Below are 24182 nucleotides of genomic sequence, written 5' to 3'. Positions count from 1 at the left end.
TTGCCCCTCTCCCCCATAGCAAATGTTCTTTGCACTATAAATCAAAAAAATAACTGTCTGAACTTTGAGTCCTCAAACTATTTATGTAATCTGCACTGCAAGTGAAATTCATGATGCTGAAACATACTTTCTTAGGGAAAAAGATCAAAAGACTTACCAGAGATTTCAGTGTCAGTTGTTTATTCGTTTTTTTTGTTTATTAGCTTTTCACTTTAAAGTGGGGCATATTTTTGTTTTGTATTTCAGAAATGCTCTTTGAAGGCTAAAGAATTTGTGTGCATTAATTTATTTTTTGTTTCTTAAATTTTTGGGTTCTAATATCTTAGAACTGTAAAAAAACAGATGTTGAAACAGTGTAAATTAATAACTAAACTGGGCAGATGACTTCAGTCTGTTCAAGCCAGAACTGAGACAATTAGTGCTGCTGATACGATGCTGCTTATTACTCGAAGTTGTTGTATGCGTGCATAAAAATACAGTGGCAGTGAAAAGTTCCCCGATAATGATTTGCAGCTTGTCTTCCTGTGGACTGCGGTGTCTCAGTTAGCCACTTGTTTGCAGGTAACTAAGTGAGAAAAAAATTATCCTGTTTGCTTCCTGCCTCTTAATTCTATTTTGCAAATATATGAGCAAATTTGCAAAAGAAAAGAAATGTAAAAGTTTCCTTCTCGAGTATAATCGTGTCTCTTCATCAGTCATCACTCTTCCTGCATTTTGTTCAAGAGGCTCTAATTGTCTGCATTTGGCAGGTTTAACACTTCCTGACAGAGAGGCTATTAAGGGGAAGTATTCTCGCATAACTGTCACAGGCAGGAACAAAGAACCTTCAAACTCAATGTGTGGAAACCACTAACATTCTTAAATGACCCTTTTCATGCATTTTATCCCTTTAAGCTAAAATTTGGAGAGTGCAGGGTCATGGAAAAGCAGCAAGGTGTAATAAAACAGTAAACCCAGATTCTTTTTTTTTTTCTTTTTTTTTTTTTTTTTCTTTTTTTTTGGGTGGAGGTTTTTTGCTAGATTTATCTCTTGACTTAAAAACAATTGTTATTTGGAGAAATTTCATTAACAGATGTGACTGGAGTAAAAAGACTTAAAACTGATGTTGATTTCAGGACTGCTTTGAACTTAACAAGCACCGATTTGTGGAGCAGACTAGCTAATGAAAGGAAATTAAATTTTCTGACAACTTCCCCTGCCAGCCCCCTTATTCTTCATGGGGCTGTTACTAGGTACTGAAGACTTTTAAAGAGGATTTTGTTTTATTATCGGACATAAATGAACCAGGTATGAACATTTCTTATGTATTTTTTTTAATGTTCTGACCTGGGTGCTTTTAAAACGGATTGCCTTGAAAGCTTTAAAAATATCAGGTTTCAGTTTAATGTTCATAAGTCAGCCCCTATAGTTTCAGACACACTTAGCAGCTGGTGGTTTCCAGACATTACTGCCTTCCATACAAATTTTTTAATGCATGTCATGGAATAGTATAAATATTAACAAATTTGGATGGAAGCTTCAAACTTAACCTGCACCACTGTAATTAACCCTTTTTCTTCCTAATATTGTATAGTGGAAATGCACTGTTATCAGTAGAAGAAGTCAGAATTAAAGAGAAGGGACTTGGCTATTAAAAAGTAAGCAGTTCAAGTACTTTGGATTTTATTTTCTGGGTTTCCTTCTACTTTTTTTCTGTATCAGGCTGTATTAGTATGAGTCCGCTGAAGCAAGAGGTGGTATCAACAAAAGGATTTTTCTAATTGTCATATGCTAGTAATGTGTGGGCTCTTAAACACAAACAATTATGTGAATCTTGTAATTTCAGATACAGTTTAAAATGATGCATTTAAGGTTTAGAATGAAAAACGTACAAAAGTGAAATGACTGTGTTCTCTCCTCAGTAGACAAAACCCATTCGTCTTTACAGAAGTTCTGCAAGTTTTTTTTTGGACCTGAATCATTCCCTAACAATAGAGAATCAACTCCCCCTACTGACAACAACCAGGAAAACACAAGAAATACCTGTGAGGACAGAAACAAGCTGGCAATGGACAAACTTTAACGATCTGATTTATGGTCCATTATTGATTGTAAACTTCTAAATTCTAGCATTAAATTCTTACAACTGCAGAAAATCATTTTGTGATCCTGGTTGTGTTTCCTGTCAGCTGATTCCTTGTTGCTTTGAGTTTCTCGGTATACTAATGATGAGGTAGAATTTACATTCCACTTATGGTATTAATTTTACATTCCTCTGGCTGAAAAGGGTCAGAAGGTTGTAAAATCAAACATTAAATGAATCAGAGGAGACAGTAGTGCAATATATGACTGCCCTCAGGACATAGTGCAATGGCTGATGGGATTAACGTTGGGTCTCATTTCCTGCTTTTACAGGATGCAGATGAAGCTGTCAGAATTGCAAGGGAAATTGGTAAGTTCTTAAATTAGCTATGGTGGGATTTGTGTGCCTCTCAGCAGACATGGTTGACTAAATTGAATGTGTAATAAGTAATCCCTATAGAACAAATAATGCTTTAATAGTTTTTAAGTTCCCTGTTGCCTATAGGGCTGGAAGAATCCAGGCGTTAATGCGCTGTCTCTTAAATCATCGCATTTTAACATTACAAACTGGACTTTACAGAACAAGTGTGTCTGTGATTTTGTGGAATGTGTGTAATATGCACTAATGAGTAGCTCGCTAAAGGAGCTACTTCAAAGTGTATCTGTAATTGGACATGATAGTTAGAAGTTAGGCACGGTGCATTTATCTTTATGTGGAGGCTGCCACCAGTGGTGTTATGATCTTCATTCTTCATCACTGTGTGGACTGCAATTACTTGAATGTCATCCAGAGCACCAGCCTTTCTTCTGTGCTTTCTGGAATAAAGTCACTATTTGGCTTCTGAATATCTTATAGAATGGTTAAAAGAGCAACTAGCAAACTGTCTGGGACTCATTTTGATGAAGGTTAAGTGTTATATGTGTTTAATGAGTTTTGGCTTTTATTTACTAAAGCGTAGTATTAGGGAAAATATTAAACCATATGCTTGAAATTACACATATTCTTAAATGCTTTCTAAAAGAAGAATCTTGTAAGAGACTTTTCTTGTTGTTTTTTCTTTTTATGGTTTTCTTTTTCTTCCTTTTTTTTCCAACTTTTATGTTAAGAGACAGTAGCCATGAGAAGCTGTTTAGGTTCATCACAGCTACCTACCTGAAAGGATATATCCGCATTTGAAGCTTCTTTTACTGATCTAGCTACCAATACATCTTGCGTGTGTCAAAAGTTATGGTTGAGCCTTGTGCGACAAATAGAAATTGGGACTTGCATTGCTGCAGATCATTTTCCATCAGTGTAATATCTTTCCACTTTGAGTTTAAGTCTGAGTTTTTACCCTGTGTTGATTAACTGCCCTGAAACCCCCTAGTGTAGGAGTGGCTTGGCTGACTTTTAGGCTAACACAATTGAAGTCAGTGTTTCTGTAGGTTACTCTGTATGTCCCTGTTGGGAGGTCACGTGGTTACTGATCACTGTCGTGGGAGCAGAGACAAAAGGAAGAGGTTATCAACCAAATTGGAATATTTGTGGGAGAACTGTAAATAAAATTGGTTTAATCCTTAAAAGAAGACATGGTGTAATGGCTCTATTTCAGGTCAGTTTCAATAGTCTTTCTTGATCTTGCTTTTTTTTTTTTTTTTTTTAAGACTCTGCAAGTATTTTTAAAGCAGTATTGATTAATGTAAGTTGAAAGGCATTCAGTGGCTTCCTAGACACCCTTTAAAATGCATTCTTGCTTACTTTTCTTCTGGGTTCTTCTGGTGTTCTGTTGACTGGTTCCTGCCTTTTGATATCAGTAGCACTTTGGAGGTCATTGTATTAAGGCAGTCTTAAATCTGTGTATATTAAAGTCAATTACAGACAGCTAGGTGGTGCTTTATTTAGATGGTGAGTTCTTAAACTGTTTATACAAAAAAGGCTTGTGCTATGATGCCATGTAATGAAAAGAAAAAGTACTTTCTAGCTTTTTCCCCACCCATGTTTTGCCCAGTTGACCAGTTTGGTTAAGCTTCTGTCTAGTCATGACCATTGATCAGAATAAATGCCAAGGATTTGTAATTCTGAAGGATTGAAAATAGGATGAAATTAAAGTCTCTTATGTGTAAAATGTACTCTTTAGGATGTAAGACTCATATATAAGGTATTTGATATGCAATAGAATATTTTCAAATTACTTTAAATTTCAGTTATCCTGAGCCTCAGTCTTACAAGAATGCTTAAGTAATTTTATAAATAGATAAAAAATTACTTAATATACTGTATTTTATACATATCTATATATAGATATAAAATAAAATCATTGTGGGTCAGCACTTAAAACTCTAAAATATTGTGTAATACAACGTTCTCTTGCTTCCTGCATTTTTTCCTGCAGCTCCCAGCTATTTTCTGCCCAAAGATCCAGTAGTAGTGGAGCATGGCAGTTCAGGGTAGTGACTGTAATGGGTACAAACCTTGTAAGTGTGGAAGTTAAACCTGCCTTTTGCTCATCATTTGAGATGTGCTCTCCCAAGTTGTAAAGGGAAAATGAGACAGATATTAGGCTAAACCAGGAATTGGAAGGTCAGACACAATTTTCTATATAGGCTCCTTTCTGTAGTCTCTTCTCTATTTGTCTGTGTGGCTGTTCTTCTCTTGTGATCCTTTCTATAGTGCTTAATCATATTGACTCTTTTTCCATGTTACTTTTAAGTCTGCTGGCTTCTTGATTTCTGAGGCATCGATGAAACTACAGAAAATTTTACTCCTCAGTTTGAAAGGACTGAACAAAGCGCAGGCAGTTAAACTAAATGAAGGTCTATACAAAACTCAAGAGGTGAATAATGTGGTTTTGTCATGTTTCACATGTGACATGGGTTTAGTTAATATTAGCTTTTCAATGATGGGTATTGAGAAGAATCTGGTATTTCCACATCCTATATTGCTCAAACTGATACTGTGCAATGCATTTTGTGGTCTACTACCCGCAACTCTATAAGACCAGTTAAATGTCATCTAAAACCTTGGTGGCAAAGGGTGGGAACTAACAGCTGTGGGACACCAAAAGTTTGTTTACTCCTTTTACTGTTCAGATTCTCAGAATAGTAACCACCCTGGAAACAAAGCAGTCCTAATGTAGTAGTACCTATTTAACATCAAAAGTATGCCTGGTGATCTTCAAATTTGCCAGCTTTTTACCTTCTCAGCTTTTTACCTTCTCACCTTTTAAGATCTATTTAGACCCATTCTTCAGATTTGTCACTAGAATGTAAAACTATAGAACAAGAGAGGGTTATAGTTCATATTCTTATGTGAAATTTTAATTTAGTGTAAACTGACATCAAATTTGAGGAAAGAACTGAAAACCTAATACCTACTTAAAAATGTGCCTGCTTTGTGAGACTTTGTTGCTGTTGTTGTGGGTCCTTACAAATGCTATTACAAATTGCTTGTGTACCCCTCCCTTCCCACAACTAATCCAATCAACTCATGTGAGCGTACTTAAGCAATTTTGATTGCTGCTGAATAATGCTGAAGTGGTTAAAAGAATGATGAGTAATGTATCCTGATCCCAGTGTCCTGTACCCAGTGTGTACACAAAACTTAGGTTCTACAAAGCTTTCCTTGTCTTAGTGTACATCAGTCTGTGGTGTTGGCTGAAGAACTGCTGTTTAGCTTAGTTCAGTGCCCCAAAGAGCAAATACTATGTAAAGGTATATTTGAGCAAAATTTCAAGCGTGTTTATCTTCAGGAGATTGGTTAATAGTCATTCGAACTTGAAATCTGTTGTAAAGAATATACATACAGAAAGCTGTATAGATATTTTCAAAACAGGCCTCTGATATTTTGAATTTTTAATTCTTTAACTATATTATGTTTCTGGAATCTTTGACTGCTTTGCATACAAGTGTGGTCAACATGTCATCAATATACATAAAATATGTGTGTGTGAAACGAAGTCGTCCTACTCTTGGTGAGTGATACCAGTAACCCATGTATCCTATCTGATAATTTAGCCATTTGAGTTGTGATACATGAACTTACATATTCTGTAGCATATAGACTCACCAAGGCTCACTGCCAACATGCCTATTTTGCTGTTGAAATGAAAGAACAGTAAATTAGAACTAGACTCTGTTTACAGAATTAAAATCAGTGAGCCATTCAAGAAACTGATATTGAAAAAATCATCATCAATTATGCTAACAAATACATGTAACACTGAATGAGATAGATTAGGTGATGGAAATTGCCATAGTGAGTTTGCCATAATAAGGCTTAAAACAATGCCTGTTTCAGAATTTCAGACTTGTGGCCTCTTGAGTTTGAGAGAGGCTCCAGCTGGTGATAGTGTTGCCAGAGGTGTAAGTTCACTAGTGTTATCCAATTAAATCTCATGTCTTGCATGAAAATCATGTAAGATGTGCTTTTTGGTTTGTTTCAAAATAGCCAGTCACTTGTCTAGGAGTCTGGCAGTTGCCAGGGATCTGGAAAAGCAGCTACATCATAGATAAATTCTACTGCGTACACTGTATTTCTTGAAAATGAGATGAATGTCACTGTTGAATGCAGTCTAGAGTTATTTTGACCATGCCCTTTTTATCTCTGGGATTTGTAGAGGCCTTGGAAATGATTAGTGTAGTTCTGGATCAAACCCATTGTTACCCTGTGACTTGTCCCATACCCCTCTGTGGACAACACCGGGTATTCCGTGGGAAGGTGTAAGAGAGACTGTAGCAAGTTTATTTGCATGGCTCTGTTTGGTCTTACACTTATACCTGGTAACTAGAGGTTAAACTCTAAAGAATGAAGATTTACAGCGTTTTGGTCATCCCTGCCTGTAGGAACTTGATTTGTGCTCTACATGTGCTTATCTGTTACCTTTTACATCTTTCTGCTATGTGAATGGTTAAATGGTCTGTAGCAGGGTGTTTCACAGTCTAACAATGTGTTATCTTGGAAATTATTTTATTGATTTTTACTTTTTTCCATTTTATTATTTCGCTGTTACTTTGTTAATTTAATGCTCTCTTGTACTGTTGCTGCTTTCCTCCCTTACAGTCAATGTTACTGGTTTATTCTTATATCATGACTCTTTAAGCAAAAGGTTTTCCAGAACTTGGTGGTTTTAATTATCTTCTCCTGAACCTCTTTTCAGTTCAATGACCTTTCAGGGAGAGGAGGCAGGCATACTGTATCGCTGTCACTTGTCACAGAGCAAGAGCAGATCCACATTACAAAAAGAAACTGTAAACATATGATAGCAGACTTGACCATTTCTACTGGGAACCATATTAAAATGTCCCTTTCTGACCCAAGATCAAAGCTTTTTATAGAGTATATTTTCAGTTTGTAAGGACTGATGGACTCTTCTTGCCAGACAATATTGTCTGATCTGATACTTGGCTTAATATTATGATTTTCAAACAAACCAAAGCCTGGAAGATTTTTTTGTTACTCTAAAGAAAACTTTAGATCCTGAATTTTTAATTTTCTGTGCATCGCTGATACGACTAATATTGTTTTAAGAAGTTGCTTTGAATTAAAATACTGTACCATAAGGTAAACAATCATTACTAAATTGGCTTTTAAACTGCATACTTTGTTACTGTACTTTTCTAGCTTTCAGAAAACTAAGGTTCTGACTTTGCCCATGTTAAGGTCTCTTGTTCTGAGAGTAAAATATTACCAGTTATGCACAATGCTGTCAGATTTATACTGCCTGCTTTTTCTTGTGACTTGTCAGTACGGGGATAATTTTTTTATTGTTAAAAAATAAAAGTGTAAAAGTCTGTTTTCTGTTATATCATTACCTAATATCTAAGCAGCAGAACTCTTGAGGTGCTGCTATTTAAAATGTATTGTACCAGAAATCTTGATAAAATATGGGTTTGCTTACTGAATCTCTTGACTAATAGTTTATCATTTATAGTAATAATTTATTGACTAATATTTTATGATGATCTGCTTATTTTTGCTAATAATTTTTTGAAAAATTTCATCACAGCTATAGCTTATTTTGGCAGAAACAAATGAACAAAATTTTGTTCCTGAAGAAATGTGAGTTTAAAAGGTCAAATACTTTTATTCATAAATCACTTTGTTACTTGGGAATAATTCATTTTGGTATAAATGAAATGGAGAAGACAACCTTTCCTGGCTTCAGGAATCACAGCACTGACAGCTAAGTCTTGAAAAGAAAAATTTCTCCTCTCCTTTGAAACAAAGTGTGTTAATAAGCGAAGTTATTGTCTACTGGCATTATTGGACATGTGGTCAGTTGTCATGTTCCTCTGACCAACTGAACAAAGTTTGAACTTCTGTCTAATTGTTCCCCGCTGTTAGGCTACCCTGTCATGATCAAGGCCTCAGCAGGTGGTGGTGGGAAAGGCATGAGAATCGCTTGGGATGATGAAGAGACCAGGTGAGATGCTGTCTAAAAGCTTGCCTTGATGAGTGCTGCAGTTACAGAAGTCCCATTAAGCCACTGTGAGCTGACAGTTGAGCAGATACGAAATGTTAGAGAAATTGGATGTTATTTGGTTTTCCCCCTTTCGTATAGTGAGCAGTATACTTTGCATGTGTCTAAAGTTAATTTTTGCATAAATCTTATAAAACATGCTCCATTAATTTGAGTTAAAACCCCAACATTCACAACTGCCTTTAATCAATGTAAACTGTAAGTTTAGATTGTAAATAACATTTTGCTGTATGCCTTTCAGAATGCTGATTTATTAATTGTTGCTATGTTACATAGAATATTTATTGGCCCTGATTCTCAAACATTAATGCATGCCTTTAGTTCTGTTAAAGTTGATTATTTATGTGTGGAAACACAGTGTTTTCAGAATATGTTCAAATAAATTACTTACTTCTGTGTTTAAAATACTTGCCTTGGCAAGCTATTGTGCTTTTGCCTCTTTGGAACAACGTTTGTTTAAACACATCCATCTTCATGTCTTTTAATGGCTATCTGAATCTTGAACACTTATGACACTTGTTATGACTCAAAGTTTTGCAGTCCATTCTCTGCTAATACTCTGGCAGTGAGGAGCCTGGTTTCAACCCTATGTGCCACTGATGTTATAGAAAAGTGTGTTTTAGGTTTTTTCAAAGAATTGTAACAAAAAGCCTGTTTGATCCAAAATTAGGTAACCACCTAAATGTTTTCCTTTCCACATGGAGAAAGCAGCACATATGCTGGAATTAACTCAAAGTAGAGCTCAGATTGTCATTAGTTTAGTTACTTGCAAGATTTCCCATTCATGGTTTTCGTGTTCTTTTTTTTTTTTTTTTGAGTTCCCAGTTATATTTTTGTCGAAACTTAAAAACTGGACAAAACCAATGAATTGCTAGCAATCAAATTTTAGATTTAAAGAAAGCGTGGTGGGTTTTCTTGTACCTTGCTACCTCTAGTTCATTTATATTCAAGTCTAAATGGGAAAATAAGGTTTTGTGCATTAGAATAAAGATTTAAAATAACCTTTCTTACAAGAATTATTTGTTTCCACTGGTTTAGAATACAAAATTACTGCCTTGATCTTGTTCAGGCAGCAGTTGTATCTGTTGGACTTGAAAGGAAGGCATTCATTTCTTATTTTGCTCAGAAAGGAGCAAAGGAGCTTGATTAAAGTAACTGTTCAAAAATTGAAAACTAGATCTGAAATTATGGTTGCTAATTTGTTTTGGAGAAAAGTTGTGGTTACTGTGTAGAAAGTCACCTGATGATGGAGCTGATTGGTAACAACAAAAACTAGCCAGGGATGCTCTCTTTTTGTACATTTGCATACAAAATTAATTTAGTGATATTACTTTGACCAAGTGATATTTAATGATACTAGTTTGAGATGCTTGCCTTGCTTACTGAAAGCTTTTAAAGTACCATTCAGCTCATTATTTGCCTATGGTGTCCTCCAAATAATCCTTTTGGATAGTTATGCAAGCCTTATCTTTACAGTATAATTTTATAGAGTAGTATCTAAAAAGTGCTAAGAGAAAGAACACCTGCAGTCAAATTGACACAAGTTATTGCTATATCAAGGAGAAATGCTGATTTTCACATTTACAGGTAGGCAGCAATGAAGGCAACATTACGTTGGCAAAATACTTGTTGCAGGAAGATAAAAGTGAGATTAAGAGAACTGAATATAGAAACAGATCTACTTTGCATGTACATATGAAGTACAGAATTTGGATTTCTCATACAGTCTGTCTTGAAGAAATATGTATGAGCCTGTAAAAGATTTCTTGTAGTGTCCATTAATTGTGTTATGGAATAAAGATTGTTCCTTTTTGTGTCTGAAGAACATAATCTTGTTTTGAAGATGACTCAACTTGCTACTGACAAAACAATATATCTGTAGTTTTAATATTGCATAAAGAAGTTGTTGAACTCATGTATCGTCTTGCTTGCATCCCAGAGAGCCTGATCTGAAAGTGCTTTCCAAGTACAGGTAACATGAAGCTCATTACGAAGTACAACAAAATGTGACTAGAGTAGGTATCTGAATACCTGGAAACTTCTGTATAATCCGTCCTTTGATTGTGGAGAAACTGAAGGCTCTCTTGCTTTCTGTACACTTATAACAATTGTAGTTGTAACTAAGTTTGTAGGTTTTGTGGCTTCAAATGGTCTGCTGGCAGCTCTGAAGAGGAATTTGCTTGAGGACCCTATCCTCTCCAAAGAACAGATTTAAGTTTTCTGGCGGAGGTTGTGATGGATCTTTGCACACAAAGATACTTACTGGCATGTAGGTTCAGTATCAGAGGTCATCATACAGAAACTACTGGACTTTGTTTTAAATTGTGGATTTGCAGATAGAACTAGTTTCTCTAGTAATTTCAGTGGCAAATGTGATAACCTCTGAGTTGGAAAACTTCACTGAATTATCTTCTGACAATTCCCTTTTGAGAAATTTGGAGCTTTATGCTAATCCCCTCCTCCCAGTTGTCACAACTTCTATAACTTTTCCTAGATACTGAAATCTTGCATGCCTAGAGAAAGTATGTTTTGAAAGGTTTCAACAAGGCAGCTTCCATTAACAGATATTTAGAGACATGAAAGATTTTGCCTTTTAACTTATAATAACAGGAAAATATAAATTGTCCTGTTACTTAAATTCTTTCTTGGTGCTTATGCCAATTTTATGAGCTGAAGTCAAACATCTGTTTCCAAATTCCCAGAGCCCCTTATAATTTCTCTTCTGTGGTCCTATGGTACCATGCTGTGTTTACTTCCACTGTTCCACAGTTGTTGCTCTTCATTGGGATGATACAACAGGATATGTGGGAGAACTACTACCAGATTTGTTTTTGTAATCTGCAGTCATTTTTTGCAGTTTCCCACCTTCCTTCAGAAACATCTGTTGAAGGTTTGTTTTTTTTTTTTTTCCTGATGTTGTAGTCTTCTAATGGCTCTGAAGGAATGAGCAGGAATCCACCACCTCCTGAGGCAAAGGAAGTATGAAGAGTGCAGTATGAGAGCACACTGCTTTTAAAAAAACTGAACAGCGTTCCCTATTACAAGTCTGTACATTAAGTTTTATTACCTTCCCAAAGCAGTGCACTTGGGCTGTGAAGCTGCTTTGCAAATGTGGGAGTGTGTGGGTTTGGCATCCTTGAACTGCCCTGTAGAGGTATGTGAGGTAGTAGTCTTAAGGTCAGGAGAAAGAGTCAGTTGGATCAGTGAAGAACAGGGTTTCCTAAAAACTGTATCTTTTCTTTTTTAAACACAGATTTCCATGCTCTCAGCTGCATGTGTGAACAGATGGAAAATGCTGTGACTAGATACTTTCATTTTTTTTTTTTTTTTTAGTTTAATTAGGCTGCTGCAATGGATATTGTTTTCTATTTCTGTAAAATAAAATAACATTTGCGTATTTATTGGTTGCTTAACTTACCATTCGTGGTTTTAGAGGGATTCCGCTGTGCTAATAGTTATCTAACATAGTTTTTAACTAGATGGCCTTTCCAATTCTGGCCTTGAAAAGAAAATACACAGAATTCCAGAATGGTTGAGGCTGAAAGGGACCACCGGAGATCATTTAGTCCAACCTCTCTCCTTACACAGGGTCAGGTAGAGCACATTCCTTGGGATTGTGTCCAGATGGCTCTTGAAATTCTCCAGGGGTGGAAACTCTGCAACCTTTCTGGGCAACCTCTTCCAGTGGTAGGACATCCTCACAGTAAAGAAGCTCAGGTGGACTGTCTTGTGTTTTAGTTTATGCCTGTTGCCTTTTGTCGTATTGCCTGGCACCACCGAGGAGAGTCTGGCACCATCCTTTTGACATCCTCCCTTCAGATAGTTATGCATATTGATCAGATTCCCCCTAAGCCTTCTGTTCTCTAGGCTGAAAAGGCCCAGCTCCCTCAGCCTTTCCTTATATTAGAAATGGAAATATTACATAATGACTGCAGTCTTTTGTTAGTGTCTGTCTGCTTCCAAAGAAAAAGGTTGTTTTAATTAAAGCAGCAATGCTGGTCTTGGAGCTAGACACAGAAAGTTGATATGGGCTGTTTCACTTCAGACAACCACAAGAAAGCTTGTGGCAAGATCAGTAAATGCTTTTGTACAACCTGTACTTCATTGTGGGAGAAAAAGTACTGTAGAGAGACAGGGGAGTCTTTAAAGGCATCCTGTTCTTATAGAATCATACATGTTTGAAGGGACCTATGGCCGTCATCTCGTTCAGCTTCATCCTCTGAATAGGATCAATACTCAATCTGAAACTGGTTGCTTAGAGCTTTGCCCAGTTGAGTCTTGCATTCCATTTCCACAGCCTCTCTAAACAGCCTGCCCCATTTTTCAGTTCAGTCACTTTTTTTCCTTGCATACATTTAGAAACTCCTCGCTTCAATTTATGGCCCCTGGTCTCATTTTTCTCTGCTGCGCACTGCTATAAAGAGTGTGGCTTCGTTGTCTTCCAAAGCATCTCGAAGTACTGGAAGGCTGCTCTTAGATGTTATTAAGCCATGTTTTTCAGGTTCAACAGCCCCAGCTGACTGAGTTACCTATTAAAAAAAAGAAAACAACCAAAACCCCCAAAAAACCCCAACCAAACAGCAGACCACTTACACCAAACTGTCCCACACCTCACCCAACTACTAACAAACCAAAACCACACCTCTCCCTACCAACACATAGGCCAAAAAACCGCCAAAGCCACACAAACTCTTGAGGTCTCAGAGATTTTGAGTTGCTTGAAGAACTATTTGTCCATTTTGTCAGCTTGAGTAGGTGAGCTGTTAACAAATCTACACTGCAGTATTACCCCTACTGGCCTCTTCCTTCCAGTTCTTACCCTGTATGCTCTTTCCCAAGAAGAGATCATATATTTGATCTGCTGCTTCATAAAAAGGGCAAACCTATCCTGCTGCCTGTCTTAAAGATTGGGTAGCCATTTATTGCAGTTGTGTGGCCATGTCAGTTATTCTAAGGATGTTGCAGTTCTATGCCTGCATGCAGGCTCCAGATCCTGTTTCTTTCCTCGAGTATATGCCTTTATGTACAGCTACTTGAGGTGGACCTCTTGATTTAGTCCCTTCCCCTTGATGCTTCAAGGCTTTATTAGTGTGCAGCTCTCACCAGCATGACCCACCCTGTCCCTGAGGAGAGGCAGTGGTATTCCCTGCCTGCCTTAGGCATGGGCTGTGGTGGCCTTTCATCCAGCTGCTTCAAGCCCAACTTAGGTCAAGTCATCTGATGTGCGATAGATACTAGTGCAGCTGGGGCTGTGGAGTCACGTGTACTGCATGATGCCATACGTGCTTACTTGACTCCATGGCAGTGTGTGTCTCCAGGTGGCTGACCTGAGGCATGAGTCATCTTTGCTGCAGGCAGCTATGGGACCCTTTTTGTCATGAATCAGTCTGTTTAATATGGGAAACAGTTAGCAGAAGATCATAGAAACACCTAAAAGCAGCGAATCTGTATATAAGAAAAAAAAAAAACACAACAAAACCCTGTCACTAAAAGTTACTGAGAATCTATCAAAAACCTTAACAGAGAATCTTGACTGAATAAATAAATAACTTGCAACCAAAATGCCAGTCTGCTTCCCCTCTCATGTTCTGCTGTCAAAACTACTTCTACCACCATCCCCATCTTATGAGGAACTATCAAAAGTATCTCCTGCCAAAGCCCCTCTTAGCTGCTGCTGTTTGCTTTACTGCTTGCATACTGTTTCAGTTGTTGTTCCTGTAGCATAGGGTGTCCTCTCTGCCCCTCTGTCTAGGCCATGTGACTGATACTGGAAGATGTGGAGATGGCTGTGTTAGTAGACAGTCTTTGGAGTGTGGGTCTATGCAGAGCCCCTTCTTGCAAATCTTCTGGCCAGAGTGCCCTTTACCTCAAGTCACAGTGTAGAGTTATCAACAATGGTCTTCACGTAGGTAAGGTACATCAGCCTGAATGATTGTGTCTTGTCAAACAGCAGGGCTTGATTGGGCTGCAGACCGCTTGGTGTTTATAGGGTAAACTGTACCTGGGCCTAGGCAGCAGCAGTAAGCTCAGGCTTCCCTGTCTCCAGTTCACCCACACTTCTCTTCTGGGGTTAGCTTGGTCAGGCAACTTTTGGACTTTGTTGTGCATGTTAATGTGGTTGTGCTGTGTGAGGAGCATCTTCCTTGCAGTGATGCTCCGTAGGGCTATTGCTTGGTGAAAGGACAATGCTTCAAATACAAATACTCTTCTAGCTTAAAAGCCTAAACAGTTTTTTTTGATCCATCTTCATTTGCTTAGTATGATCTCTTTAAGGAAGGTGAAGTGTTATTAGTGGTAATCTTTATTGCTGAACAAATGCAACTGCACAGTTTTGTAAGGTGCAAACAAGGTCAGAATACCTGAGATAGTAATTCCTGTTATATATAATTTAAAAAGATTCACAGATGTATGGATTAGATAATTAGGTACCTGACTTTCTTTTTTTAGCTAGTATTGCAGATTAGATTTCTAATTAGCACATACTTCAATGAAGGAAAAATAGTCAATTGTGCATAAAACTGTCTGATAGAATGTTTACAAAAGGAAACAGAGCCTTTGATATAGGAGTTAAAATAGCTCTAAATCTGTTCCAATAAGAAACTGTTTGGCTGTTTGTTACCTCACTTAGGTTTATTGGACAGATCAGGCAGTGTATAGAACCACAAATTTTGATGTCCCATTTTATTAATTCAACATGTTGAAATTAAATACGAGTTTAAGAAAGATTGTACATTGAGTTTAATATCTCAAAATTATAACACGTATTATTCCACAATCTTGAAAGAACGTGGAAAAAACCCCTTTAAATACAAGCATCTCTATACTGTGAATTTACCTATTTGGTAGTTCTGTCGTCTGCATCTTGTTTGTGGAATTGAACTAGATTCCAGAGATGGAAAGCATAGAAACTTCAACTCAGTTGTGCTGTAAGTCTTATTCCAGGCACAAATACCAGGGCTGCTGTGTTTCAGTAGTCAATCCCACAGAAATTTACCCCAAACTTTCCATATGTATCAACATAAATGGGACTAATACACGAGTTAAAGAGCCTGTATAAAACTTCCATGGAGCCTTTGGGTCCCTGCTTTATGGTCCATTTCATCCTGAGAAAGCTGAACATGAAGATGTTTGTCAGCAGTTATGCCACATAGGAGTAATCTTTCAGGCATGAAAAATAAAATTAGAAATTATAGCATCTTACAATATTTCTTTGAGTAATTGCATACATATTAGAGAAAACAGAGGGAAATATATGGGACGTGCAGTGTAAACTCAGTTATGCTTTAATGTAGGGAAAACTAGCGATACAGCTGGAATCCTCTGTAAAGCGAAGTATTACATCTTCAGGTTGTGTGTTCAGTGAATGAATTTACAAGGTCTGCAATATTACATCTGTGGTTCTTTCATCTAATTAATGTGCAACTAACCTCTGCTATTCTTGAGTATTGAAGAGGCCTGTATACCTTAAATAATGGTGAGCGTCACCTCTACTTCTGTATAACAAGTACTTTGTAATTACTGGATTTTAAAATTTGATTCTTTTATTACTTTTGCAGAAGAAAATGCCAACAAAGAAAATTCATTTGAATAATTTTTGTAAATGCCCAGAGTTTTTAAGCACATTGAAATTCTCTGTACTTTGAGGGTTTTTTTGGTTAGGTTTTTTTTTTTTTTGGTCTTTGCAAAGAAAAGGAAGAAAAAAGGGTTACTCGTTAAAGAATCACATGCAAATGGTTAAATTTGTTTTTTGGATGTATGTGTTGATTGATGGAAACTGGCAGATGACTGGAATGAATAAGTGTTCCTTCTCCTTGTATACTTCAGAGCTTGATTTAACTTTTAAAAATACAGATTATTCTTTTTGTTTCCATTATTTAAGGGAAGGTTTTAGGTTTTCATCTCAAGAAGCTGCTTCAAGTTTTGGCGATGATCGCTTACTGATAGAAAAGTTCATTGATAACCCTCGTCACATAGAAATCCAGGTTTGTAGTAGTATTATTATTCCTATTATTAATTATTGTTTATTTAATAAGATCTGAAGTCATAAATTAATCAAAGTTCAAAACGTTTCAAACACTCAGCTAAAAAAGGCATATGGTCTTGTGTTTTCCTGTATCTTGGGCCATTGCTGAAACTACATGGCTATCATGCACAATACAGCCTTCCTGTTTTTATTCCTTACCCTTTCTTTAGCAGGAAGACAGTGAACTCTGCTCAGTTTATTGGGGGAAAGAAAAAAGAAACCGCAGTTGTAGGCATCTGTCTACAGATGTCTGTTAGGGGCTGGAGCTTGAACTCTGGATCCTGATTGCAGTGCTTGAGTGCAACAGAGGATGTAGGAGTTCACGTGCTGCTGTACTTAACATTTTTCTTGCAACCTCTGGGTGGTTTTGTCAGTATGTTGGAGTATGTTCCGAAGTATCTAATGTTGCTAGGGAACTCAGAAGGATTTGTGTCCCACTTTGGGCAGTTTGTGCTTCAGAATTGGCTGTGTTCTCCTTAAATTCTGGATTGTGACCATTTATATTTTTTATTGGATCTAGTGTTAACCCGGATGTGCTAATGCAAAGCAAGACTTGTTTTGGACCAAACTCTTTAAGAAAAGTATGATTTTAAAATTTATGATGTGTTTGATCTTATGCAGGCAACTAAATTGGTTTGTCCATGGCCTTGAAATAGTCTTTCCTGACTAGAAATCTGTATGGAGTATATCAGTTTTCTCAACATTTTTGTAGTGAGAGCCTGAAGTATTCTGACAGTAGCTCAGTAGCTGAATGAAACAACAGTAAATTTGATTAGTGTGGAATAATTTGTAAGAGAGAAATATTTAACATTTTTATTCCACCACATATGTGCCTACAGTCTGATGTTTCCTGTGCTTTTATTTATGTGCACAGGCTAACTTACTGCATATCATAGAATAGTTTGGGTTCTAAGGGACCTTTAAAGGTAATCTAGTCCAACCCATGTCTGCAGCTAGATGAGACATCTTGAACTAGATCAGGTTGCTCAGAGTCCTCTCCAACTTGGCCTTGAATGTTTCCAGGAATGGGTCATCTACAACCTGTCTGGGCAACCTCTTCCAGTGTTTCACCACTCCCATCATAGAGAATTTCTTCCTTATATCTAGCGTAAATCTATTCTCTTGTAGTTTAAAACTATTATCCCTTATCCTATCACTACAAGCTGTTGTAAAAAGTCTCTCCTCATCTTTCTTATAAGCTCACTTTAAGTATTGAAAGGCTACAATAAGTTCTCCTCGGAGCCTTCTTTTCTTCAAACTGAACAACCCCAACTCTCTCAGCCTGCCTTTGTAGGAGAGATGCTCCAGCACTCTGATCATTTTTGTGGCCCTCCTCTGGACCTGTTCCAGAAGGTCCATGTCTGTCTTGTACTGAGGACTTCAGAGGTGGACGCAGTGCTGCCGGTGGGGTCTCACCAGGGCAGAGCAGAGGGGCAGAAATGGAGAAGAAACAGAGAAATTAAGAAACAGTCTGTAAAAATGAAATTTCAGCCCAAACCTGTTCTCTTTTGAAGGGTTATGGAAAGGTGTATAGTGAGCATTTAGTTTCAGCATTGATGTTAGGTTACAAAAGAGGTCAGATTTCTAGAGTATCTTCCTATATTCTGTTGTCGTGGCTAATGATTTTTGGTCTTTGTTACTTTTTTTTGATATGCAAATCAGTATATGTTAAAGATATATTTCTTTCAGTCCTTGTAAATTTGGGAGCTTCAGCTGGTTCCTACTGACTCTTTGATGACTAAAGTTAGATAAGATTGATTCCTCCATACTTTCATGAGTTTATGCATATTTTAGAGTGTCTTGATTCCTTTAGATTTAAAAAAGGTTACCTCAAAAAAAAAAAAAAAAGAACTGTTAAATAATTTTACCTAAACAAAATAGCTTTACTATTAATAATTTATAGTTTTATTTATAATAAGTGTACAATGAGTGTTGTTTTGCTTACATGAACACTTTGATGGTACCTTTTAACAATATGATAGCATATCATTTTAACTTCATGCTCTAATCAGCTTTAGGACGCTGGCTTTGGTTCATTTTCAAACTGCTGAATATACAAACAATTTGAGACCAGATGCCAAATATTTATTAATTTAGCAGTAACTTTTAAATAGAACTTTTTTTTTAACATTCCCATATAGCTCCAAAGCATTGGTACCTAAAATTGTTAAATAAGGGGTTTCCTGTGCCTAGCTATAAAACAATCACTTTGTAAAACATGAGAAAAGATGAAAACAATTAACAGGAAAATAGAGTTCAAATAGACTTTATGCTTGAACTGATTTGAAGTCTTGTTCTCCTGAAATATCTGATATAAAGGACCTGAGTTTAAAGTAAGAGTACATGGAATGTCTAACTATTACTTGGCTAAATACCAGTCTTAACAACTGGAAATAGAATTTAGTTGAATCGTGTAAGATAGGTTGTGATACATTATATTTAATTAGTTTGGCATATATATGTACATAGAGTATGCTAATGTAATAATCATGTAATCCCATAAATCAGGACGTTGTCTTTCAAGAATATTTAGATATTTAGAAAAGAAGCTGTAGATGTGATGTGTTTTTAGTGAGATGCGTACTGGAATCTCATGTCATCTCAGAGGAGATGATTTCAACATTCTGTAAGTGTTTTCTGAAATTTAACTGTTTTATAAAGAAAGTATCTTCTTTAATTTCTGATAATGAAAACAGTGGACCCAAAATGAAAGCAAAAGCCTAACACTAGGTGTTGTTTGGCTTATTCTATTTATAATTACATTTTAATAGTGAATGTTCATTCATGTCTCTTTTTGAGCTGTACTAACTGATAATGGAAAAAACATTTATTTTAAGGTCCAGATTGCAGATATTAAATTGGATATAAGAAATGTCCTGAAGTCAAAGAAAATATTTACTAGTTGGCTTGAAAAATATTTTATTATACCCTTCAGGAATATACACAGAGAGAGAAGCACAGGAACTCTTTTTTTATTGAAATATTCCAGGACTTTTTGTTTTGTTTGTTTTTATGAGGCTGGATTCTGTGGGAAGTTGTAGTCTTTCTAACAATGAAACAGAAATGCTCACAAGGAATCATCCTGCTTACAGGACAGCTATTTTCCCAGTGAGTACCATGCTGTGCCCTAAAGGTACTGTTCTAATATTAAAAAAAAAGAAAAGAAAAGAACAAAAAACCCAGTTAAAAAAATCTTTGGTCTTCCCAAAGGAGTTTCTGTAGAGTTCCGTGATGTTTAGTTCTGGGTTGGATGAGTTAGGACTCGGGTAGGAAGTTGCTTTAGATGCTGCTGTGTGGTTGGTTGGATTTGTTTAGTTTTTGGTTTTTTGTGTGTTTTTTTTGTGTGTGTTTTTTTTTTTTTTTTTTTTTTTTTTGTGGGTTTGTTTTTGTTTTTTTTTTTTCTCCTTTTCTTTGCACTGAGTCACCTATTACAGAGCCCAGCAGTTGGCTGGAGTACCCTGCTGCTGCTGCTAAACTTCCCTCTGGGCAGAAAAGAGGGTTCTGGGACACACTGTAGTTCAGGAAATATTAAAGTCCTCCATCTTGTTAGAAGTCTTTGGAGAGGATTTTTTTTTCCTTAGAAAGCTCTATCAGTTTGTAGGACCACAACAGAATTTCTGAGGAAAAGATGCATCTGTACTACAGGGTGTGGAGCACTCTGGATCCGATGCTGCATAGTGCCTTATTTTCAGTCACATCTACCCAGATTATTCATGCATCAGCAAACATTGGTGTCATAGATGCAGGAATTCATCTTGCTTAGTGCCATACTCACTCTGTGGTGAAAGGAATAATAAATAATATAGATTCATTGTCACAAATGTGAGTAGATATGGTTGAATTCACATGGTTTGAGGAAGATTGTCTCCTTTTTTTTTATCTTGTCAGTTTTCAGTGTAGAACTGCACTATTAAAGAATAAAGCATGAATATTGGCAGAGGTTCCCGTAGATCAGACCAGGAAGATAGATGGCAAAAAATGGATTAGAGAGAAAAATCCATAGGGAAGAAAGAGAGCCAGTGTGGTCCTCAATGAGAGAAATTGTTCCAAGAATAATTGTAGAGTATAAAGTCATAAGAAGGGAAGTCTTGAATCCTCAAATCCGGTATTCAGATACTGAGAGTGGCTGCATGGTACAGTTGATTTCATAATGGGATAGAGTACCTTTTCTTATTTTCCCTTCCAGTTTGAAGTTGCAGTGTCTATTGAGAGTTCTGTTTTGTTTTGGTTTTTTTTCTAGTGTGTGATTTAGGTAGCTGGATCTAGATACTTGTGTGTGTTTAGCTCTTCTGTGAACTGAAACTGTAGACAGGAACTGTAGCTGAAACTCGATTTTTAAGAAATTCTTTGAAACTACTGCTTTAATTTACACTGGAAGTCCTGAGAAGTAGCAAGTCTTATTCTCCTTAATAAAAGATTGCAGAGTTTCTGAAGATCTTTTTCTTCTTTGTTAAAGACAGGGTGCTGTGGTTTGCCTACAAATGGAAAGTTCCATTAGCCATTTTTCTGAAAATTTTTGTGTGTAATTCAGGAGCAAAATTTGTCATTTTTGAGATTTTCCTCTCTTTCGTTGACACAAGATATTGCTTCTGAGTGATTTCATTATGCAATACGATTTTATATTCTTGAAAATGTAGTTTTAATTTTATTTCAGTCTTCTGATTCCTGAACTTTTGAGAGCTTCTAAAAAATTTTGAAGTGAGTGTTTTTTTGCAATTTATAGACTCTATATAGAGGCCTTAAAATAATCCTATTCAGAATTTGAAGGAGCATTCAATTAGTATTCCATCTACAATTCATTTTATACGTTAGCAGTTTTCCCAACCTTTATTTCTAGATTTGAAAAAAAGTATTTTTAAATTAAGCTAACTGAACGCTAGATAATAGTGTAATGTCAAAAGACCATATACATACATCTATCTTGTTAATAGCAGCATGTTACTGTTTCAGGTTTTGGCAGATAAACATGGTAATGCCTTGTGGTTGAATGAAAGGGAGTGCTCCATTCAAAGGAGAAACCAAAAAGTTGTGGAGGAAGCACCAAGGTAAGTATACTAGACTCTCGATGCAGCTTTATAGTTACTGAAAGCACTTTTGGAAAGCTGCTTATACAAATGGAAGCAAATTTTATTCTGTTAAAAACCACAAAGGAAATAAATAAATGTTTAAGCTATATTCGTCATAATTCAATTTGAATGTTGTTTTTTATGATCTTGTATAATATGGATATGGATTTTAACACTCAAATATATGTGGTATATGAGATGGCTTTCTTAATATATCTGAGTTAGTTTTCCTTTTCTTTGCCACTCAGCTTTTAGATTTAAAAGTAAAATAAAATAGGAAAAAAGTATTCATTTTATCACAGATACAGATATTTGACTGTGTGAGAGGGCCACGTAATACTTTTAATTTCTATTTGAAATGAAGCATGAAGTATTATATTCTCTGTGCCACTTTTAGTGCCACTGATGGTAGTAAACTATAGGTATAGTAAGCTATAGAAACAGTAACTCAAAAGTACTAAATAATCTTAATCCCACTGATTTCAAATGGAGCCGAAATACACTGCTATTGTGCAAGGTATGGTCTTGCTGTGTTTTCTGTTGCATGGCATTCATCAGAGAATTTGTGTAATAAAAAAGGCAGAAGGAAGTTCTGATTTCAGAAAACTAGACATAGGCATATCACTACCTGTGGGAATTCCCAGTGTAATGTGTTCACCAGCTGGGATGACTTTACCATTATTTTATAACACAGAACTATGTGATGCAATAATTCAGGATGTGAGGAAAAGCACATCATTCAAATGATGTTTATTTACAGGCAGCATATAAATGAACGTTGAATTGTAATTGTGGGACTGGCACTGTTTAGGACCTAGATTTTAAGTTACAAAACAAAGCTTAAATCTAATTATACAAACCCACTAATAAATGCTCAAATAGCTCTTGTTACTTCCAGGTAGTGATTGCGGGTTTCTCAGAAGCCTTATGCCTAAAGATCTTACTATGGTTTTGTTTGTGAAATGTGAATTCTTCAGGTCCTGAAACAATGTGCATGTGTATATACATATACCTAAGCACTTAGAAGAGTTTTTTGCCTCAGGACTACATGTAAAGTGCTGCCTGCAACTACTGCCTGCTCATTCTCTATGCATGTGGTCAACTAAAGGGAGAGTGATGTGTCTTTCTCTCACCAGGCAACTGTGATCAGAGTGTTTTCTTTCCTCAGAAATATCAGCCTTTTAACTTTCTTGGGCTTCTATATTGGAGTTGTCAGTAAGTTTCCTCATCCCCTCCTATAACTCACATGAAAGAGTGTTCACAAGTTAATAGCTTCCAAAATTTGGCATGAAAACTCTTTCTTTCTTGTTGAATGCTTTAGACTCTGCCAGACTTTTATTGACAGCTTTGGAAGCCTTATCTGCCTTACAGCCACTTGCAGTTGGCTGCAGAATCCATTTATTTACAAAGGGTTACACGATAGTTGCAGATAAGCAGGGTACTGACTTCTGTGAGACATAGTAGAAACCCTAAAGCCTGAAGTTAGCCCTTCCTGTGAATGCTGTTTCAGTTAGTGTCATTGATTAATGACTCCTGGAAACACCTTTTCTTGTATGACTGGGTGGAGGAAATATACTGTCCTTTTTTTTCTCCTATTTTAAATGGTAGCTGCCATTAAAAGGTCTGAGAGGTTGAAGCTGTTTGGTTTTTTGGTGGTGTTTTTTTTTTGCGTTTTTTTTTTTTTTTTTCTTTTTAGTATCTTTCATGGGTTCAAACTTAAACAGGGGAGATTTAGGTTGGATATAGTGAAGAAATTCATTACTGTGAGTATGGTGAGGCACTGGAACAGGCTGCTTTGAGAAGCTGTGTCTGTCCCATCCTTGGAAGTGTTCAGATGTTCAAGGGGGTTGGAACTAGATGATCTTAAGGTCCTTTCCAACCCTAACCATTCTGTGAAGCACAGGAGATAGGAATGCTATAGGGTAAAATGTTTGTTTGTCTTTTGTACAATCTGAGGCTTTTGGCTTTGGCCTCTTCTTGAGCTTCTTTTGATTTGCTTTTTTCCTATCATGGTATTTTCCTAAGTGTCTAGTTTAAGAGATTGATTGTTGAGGGCCTTTTGGCTTTGAGAATAATCTGTATTATTTTCCTAAAGCTAAGTCTGCAACTGTTGAAATTACAGGATCACTTCATGTTTGAATCTTAGCAGTTGTCCTACTCTCTGTGTTCTGGGAATCACAGACAGTAAGAAACATCTGATCATCACCGGTGCTTTAGTTAGTGCAGGGCAAAAGTTAGTACTATGCAAAACTTCCAGAGATTTACAGTAATTTTCTTTGCTTCTAGCTTCACACCTCTTTGGAAGATGCTGTTGGCTTCTCATTTCAACACAAAAGCTGAAAGTTGCATAGAGAAGCTGTGGCTTCCCCATCCCTGGAAGTTTTCAAGGCCAGGTTGGATGGGGCTCTGAGTAACCTGGTCTAGTGGAAGGTGCTGGAACTAGGGGTTGGAACTGGATGGTCTTTAAGGTCCCTTCCGACCCAAAACCATTCTATGATTCTATGATTTTCTATCACTCTGTCTAGAAATCCTTGAAGGATTTGGGGTTAAGAGAAACAGCAAGGTTATTCTGTT

The 24182-nt window shown here is 36.6% G+C and overlaps 1 protein-coding gene across 1 annotated transcript in view; it reads left to right on the top strand.

Annotated features, from left to right (window-relative positions):
• The window catches only part of PCCA (propionyl-CoA carboxylase subunit alpha), a gene marked incomplete at both ends in the record, with an annotated part of 276300 nt that overhangs the window by 75480 nt on the left and 176638 nt on the right, over positions 1-24182 (top strand). Inside the window, 4 exons of the mRNA XM_080612857.1 lie at positions 2395-2431; positions 8384-8462; positions 16399-16501; positions 21493-21587. Of these exons, the coding sequence (XP_080468983.1) occupies positions 2395-2431; positions 8384-8462; positions 16399-16501; positions 21493-21587 (314 nt within the window). The remainder of the gene's footprint in view (positions 1-2394; positions 2432-8383; positions 8463-16398; positions 16502-21492; positions 21588-24182) is intronic.

Source organism: Psittacula echo (genome assembly GCF_963264785.1).
Source record: "Psittacula echo genome assembly, chromosome: 3".
NCBI lineage: Eukaryota > Metazoa > Chordata > Aves > Psittaciformes > Psittacidae > Psittacula > Psittacula echo.
Note: the sequence above shows the minus strand (reverse complement) of the source record. Positions and strands in the feature narration are given on the sequence as shown.